Below are 6,000 nucleotides of genomic sequence, written 5' to 3'. Positions count from 1 at the left end.
ATGATACTTCAGACAAGGGTTTGATCACCAAAATATGTAAAGAACTCACAGGACTCTACTCTGAGAAGACAAGCAACCCAATTAAAAAAAAATGGGCAAAGGACTTGAATAGACACTTCTCCAAGGAGGACATACAGAGGCCCGAGAGACATATGAAAAGATGCTCAGCATCACTAGCCATCAGAGAGATGCAAATTAAAACCAAAATGAGATACCACCTCACACCATTGAGAATGGCCGTCATAAACAACACAACAAGTGTTAGAGAGGTTGTAGAGAAAAGGGAACCCTAGTGCACTGCTGGTGGAGTTGCAGACTGGTGCAGCCACTGTGGAAAACAGTATGGAATTTCCTCAGAAAACTAAAAATGAACATGCCTTTTGACCCAGCAATTCCACTGCTAGAATTATATCCTAAGAACCCTGAAACACCAATCCAAAAGAACCTATGCACCCCAATGTTCATAGTGGCACAATTTACAATAGCCAAGTGCTGGAAGCAACCTAAGTGCCCATCAGTAAATGAATGGATAAAAAATGATAGTACATTTACACAATGGAATTCTATGCAGCAGAAAGAAAGAAGGAGCTCCTACCCTTTTCAACAGCCTGGATAGAACTGGAAAGCATTATGCTAAGTGAAATAAGCCAGGCAGTGAAAGACAAATACCACATGATCTCACCTTTAACAGGAACCTAATCAACAAAATGAACAAGCAAGCAAAATATAACCAAAGACACTGAAATTGAAAACAGGCTGACAGTGACCAGAAGGGAGAGGGGAGGGGATTATAGGGGGAAAGGGTGAAGGGTTCACAGGAACAATTACTTATAAAGGACACATGGACAATAATGGGGGGGGGCATGGAAACAGGGAGGGAGGTAGGGAGGGCTGAGATAGAGGGGAGGGGGGAGAAAGGCAGAAAACTGCATTTGAACAACAATAAAAATGTTTAAAATTTGTTTTAGAATTTGCATGTAATTTTTATTTTTCTTAGTATTCCTTTTTTATTATAGAATAATATTCTACTGTATAGATGTACCACTGTTTATCCCTTGTCTAATAGAGGAACACTTGAATTGTTTCCAGTTTGGGATGATTACGAATAAAGCCACTAAAAACATACAATTCAATGAATTTTGACAGAGTACATATTTACTTATCTCTAGTGTAATTAGTATATAGAACATTTCCATAACCCTGGTGAGTTCTCTCCTGCCTTTTTCTAATTATTCTCCCCTAAATGTCACTCTGAGTTTCATCACCATAGTTCTCCTTTCCTGCCCCAGAAATTCATACAAATGGAATCATACAGTATGTGAAGAATTGATGTTCTTTTTACCCCAAGATGAATTAATAAGCAATTGAAGACTTCTAAGAAGGAAATTGGCACAACCTGATTTATATTTTAAATTATTATCTTTTGGCTACCGCGTGAAGAATGATGAGTAGGTGATAGCACACCACTTAACTATTCTTTTTGTTTTTCCCATCTTTGTGGGGGGTGGATAGGAAATTTGCGGCTCAGTAAAATTCCTGGGCGGACCAGAATGTACCCGCGGGCTGCAAATCTGGACTCAGAGTTCCCCCCAGGCGCCGAACCCTTCCTGCCATTCTCAGTTCTCCCAGCAGATGACTCCCGAGCCGCATTCCCGAGCCGCCTCCCGGAGTCCGCCAGCCGGCTGCAAGGGGAGCTGGGCTCCGCCAGTTGACTCCTCGCTGCCGTTTCTGCGCAAAGCGGTTCGGGTTTGCGCTAAAGTGAGGGAACAGTGAGAATCTGATAGGAGTGTTGTGCCCGGGCTCCAGCCGCATCTCGGCCTGGCATCAGCAAAGGTGCTTCAGGACAGAAGCAGACTGATCCTCGTCTGTCCCTGACGGTCCATTCCACGGGGACTTTCTTCAGATAGAGAGTGCGTGTGGGAAGGAAGAGGGGATGATCCTGGCAGGCAGTGCTTTTAGGAGTCTACCCCCAGGGAAAGGTGGCCCATTGCATGTAGAGACAAGGAAAGGAGGGGCCTTCTGAACGAGGTTTCAGAAAGAACTAATGCGGGGAATGTACCGGGCTGGTTGGTAAGCAGGGTGGGGACAGCCAGGACTGGTGTTAAGTGTCAGGGAACAGACGGAGTGGGCTGCGTGGCTTCGGGCTGGGAAAATAAAGCCAACAGGCTTGTTTGGTCGGAGAGTTGCCTAGGGAAACAGAACACTTGAGAGCCTCTTCTGTCCCCTCTCCAGCCTCCTCCTTGGTGCTGAAGTCACAACCCCGAGGAGTCTTCTCTCACCCTTGTCCTTCTCCTGCGGCCTGGGGAACCCGAAAAGCAGGGGGCTGAGAATGAGACGATAGTGAAGGATGAAGAAATGGCTTTGGACCCGTGGAACATGAGGCTGATGCCCCTTTTGCAGCTAACGCTGCTTGTAGCCATGCCCAGGGGCTTGGGGGGGAAAGGGTGTCTTTCTCTGCCCTGCGAGTGCCACCAGGAGGACGACTTCAGAGTCACCTGCAAGGATATCGACCACATCCCCAGCCTACCGCCCAGTACGCAGACTCTGTAAGTACCTGGGAGAGGAGAGGGTAGGTCCCGGAGGCTGAGGGCAACTGGAAAAGTGGACCGAAGTACACAAAAAGAACTTGAGAATAGGCCAGAGGGTCTGTGTTGTGTGCGCGCATGCAGTGCATAAAAACTCAATCTCAGAAACTTGGGATTGCTGACACCATGTTATTAATAACACAGAAAAAATGTAACAGAACTTTGGTACAAGGTGAGAGTAAGAATTGTTCCTTTTGAAGAGCTATTCTGCATCTTCCCTACTCCTCACCCAGGCTGAATCTTAGTTTCACCTCAGATATTAATAAGATTAATAGCAATTCAAGAACTGATTTTTTAAAATCTTATATTGGGGAATAAAGATTGCAAAACATGTATTTCTCCTCTTAGTCTTTGTAGATGGGAAATCATCTTAGTTGGTCTGCTATTCATCCAATCGTTGACAAAATTTAATCAGGGGCTCTTTTTAAAATACACCCTTTGCACTTTCTGTGAAGGTAACTTTGTGTGAGCTGAGTCACTTTCTCAAATGTGACCTGTCCGCTGACATGGTAGATCCAGAAATTTCCTTCGAGATAGGCATGGTAGGGGGTTAAAGAGATGAAATTTTATAAGTTATATTTTTTCTGCATATTAAATACCACCCCAAATTGTCAGGTGGTTACTAGCCTTATTGGGGGTGATCACGTCATAAGTTATGTAAATGTCTAATCACTATGTTGTACACCAGGAACTAGTGTAATATTGTATGTCAACTATAATTTTTAAAAATTGTTTTAAAAAGCTACCAAATTAGAAGCCATGTTAAGTCAGTGTTGTATATGTCTGTTCCTTAACAGCCATTTAAATCAATGACCATTGAGAGGATAACTGCAGACAAAAGCAAGGGTTGGGGGGGGGAGCTTTCTTAAGTGGTTAAAAATAGAAGAGAAAGAAAAAAATAATTTGTTAGTGGTTGATGTATCTGTACCAGTATGTATATTGATTCGCTCCCAATTACCTCGGTTTCTTATCTCTTCTGGATTAATTAGTGCCTTATCCTCCAAATACGGCTTTATTCTCCATGCTCCAAACACAGAATAAAATATGCCCTTTACTCTTGATTAAACCCCTGCAGCAACTCGTCACGGCCTCCAAGATGAAACTTTTGTACGACTTCCAAGATCCCTCAAGAATCCAGTCTTTCTCTCAACCTCAGGGTCCCTAATCTCTTTGACTTCTCCCTCCCACTTCACAGCACTACTGGCACCTTCCTCGGAGTTCTTTGCTCCCACCCCTGTCTTTGCCTTTCCTCCCACTTTCCATTACCCTGTCTTCACCTGCCTAATGCCTACTTCAAGAGGCAGATTAGAGGTCAGCTCCTTCAGGAACTGCTCCTGATCTATGCCCCTAGGCTGGATGAGCGCCCTCCCCCCGCCCCCCCCCACCTCCGCTCACTGCCGCCAATGTTTTGTGCAGGAACCCTACCCTAGTCCTTACACATACACGGTGTACTGTCCTGTAACATATTCCTTTGCATGCCTGCCCAAGCAGGCTGTGAGCTCTGCTAACCCAGAAACCCTATCCTTCAGCCCTGGAACTACTGTGACGTTAAAAAAAAAAAAAAAAAACTTCAGTGAACGAATGAACAAACAAATAAGCTAGTCTCATTATTCATTGTGGAAATAAAGAAGACTAGAGATATCACTTCTTCAGAGACTTCTTCCCAGGTGACACGATTGCACATCACTGAAGAGAGAGGAGGCTCTGACAGTGGAAGGGAACTTGGAGTCATCCGGTCAATTCCACCAAGTGAGGAGGAGGAAGGGTTACCTGAGAGTAAGAGCAGCGGAGTAGGAGTCCGCGTAGGAGTCAGGACACCTGCCTGCTCTTCATCCCCCTTCACTAGCTGTGGAATTAGGTCAAGATAATTTATTTAGGAGGAACCAAGTTTCCCTCTGAGTAAACCAGAGGCATTAGCTAGGTGCTTTCTGATGTCTGCAACGCTCCAGAGGGAACCCATTGAGTCACAAAGGCTGGATAAAGACAGTAGCAAGGAGAATCGGACCTTGACAACAGTTGGGGGGGGACCATTTTAAAAATGAAGTTATTCTGAGATCAGGAAGAGAAAATTCTAGAAAAGCATGGGTAAAAATGGTTGCTCATTTAAACAGTGACCACAGCCATCTATCACAGGAGCAAAGTGATTTCCAAAACTGTGGAGGCTGGGGGAGCAGGACTCTTGTTAAAGGGAGCTTTATGAGATAAGTCGTGCATGTAAAGCTATGTTGTTATGCTGCACTTATTGCTATTCTCAGCCCTTTACATAAACTCAACCCATTGAGTCCTCCCAAAACATACTGAGTAAGTGATTTCATTTTCCTCATTTTATAAATGAAAAAAAACTGAGGGATGACAAAAATGATTCCATTTGCTCAATGTCTCACAATTTGTAAGTGGTGGTGCCACAGTGCTGCACCCGTAAAACACTGCTCTCAGACGACAGTGGGTCTCACCCTGTGGGCTTCTCCCATTACTGTCATGAGGCTTTGGAGTAAGAAGACTGAAAGGTAATTGATGTCCAATAATTCACAAATAACCTTGAGGGGCGGCTGTTGGCTCAAGAAATACGCAAGAACTCAGGAAACAGGAGGTTAGGAGAAAAGGAAAGGAGAGGAGAAGAAAGAGAGGAGTAGGAGGGAAGGAGGAAAATATAGACTATATCTGTGTGATAGAAGTCACTCCCTGCTGAAACAAATCAGATCTTTGTCATCACAAACTTTTTTGGAGTGGTAACTGCTTTTCTGAATCTAGATGCTGCGTTACTGCCCAGCTGATCGAAAAATGATTTCGGTGCTGAGGCAAATTTTTCCCAAGCCTTGTCTTCTATCCATATATTATGGTCCTGAAAGGCAAACAGATCACCTCTTTCCCCATCCCCCAGACACCTGCCACAGGGTCTGGTGTGGGGGTGGGAGAGAGCTGTCTTCTTTGTGGCTCTCATTGAAATGATGGTTCTGAGTTTTCCCCCCCACCTCCCCCTTTCAGAGGGACATGATGCCCTCTCATTACAATAGTGGTTCTAACTAGGTGGTGGGTGAGGGGGAGCTGCTATCGCCACCCCTGCCTGCCTTGCCTCAGGGAATATTCTACAATCTTTGATATATAGGTAGTTCGAAAAAGTTTGCTCTTCTCAATGGGGACTTACTGACCTAAGGGAACATAAATGAAGCAAGAGAATAAAATTTAAATCTGGGTATATGACTGTAGATCATATTACGTCAAAACCAAGGACAGCAAGATTGGCCCATCACTCCTTTTCAGAGTGTAGCCACTTGCTACCTGTGTGCACGGCTGGACTTTCCCTTCTCTGAATGGGAAGGTCAGTAGGCTTTGACAGCCAGTCTGGATTTGTGTGGATTCTTCCTCAAAGAGCTGCTTGATCATGCCTGTCCTTTTAAGCTCCCTGCTTGTAGTT

General features: G+C 44.7%; 1 protein-coding gene across 3 annotated transcripts in view; it reads left to right on the top strand.

Annotated features, from left to right (window-relative positions):
• The first annotated feature begins 1,729 nt into the window (after positions 1-1,729).
• TSHR (thyroid stimulating hormone receptor) overlaps positions 1,730-6,000 on the top strand; it is a 96,292-nt gene continuing 92,021 nt past the window's right edge. For 2 of the 3 annotated variants that reach the window (XM_037031480.1, XM_037031478.1), the window contains exon 1: positions 1,847-2,546. In XM_037031480.1, coding sequence (XP_036887375.1) covers positions 2,356-2,546 — 191 coding nt within the window. In that variant the 5' untranslated portion in view covers positions 1,847-2,355. The other variant, XM_037031479.1, reaches the window with a different exon arrangement.

Source organism: Sturnira hondurensis, unplaced genomic scaffold (assembly GCF_014824575.4).
Source record: "Sturnira hondurensis isolate 20B ecotype Veracruz unplaced genomic scaffold, ASM1482457v3 Scaffold0021143, whole genome shotgun sequence".
NCBI lineage: Eukaryota > Metazoa > Chordata > Mammalia > Chiroptera > Phyllostomidae > Sturnira > Sturnira hondurensis.
Note: the sequence above shows the minus strand (reverse complement) of the source record. Positions and strands in the feature narration are given on the sequence as shown.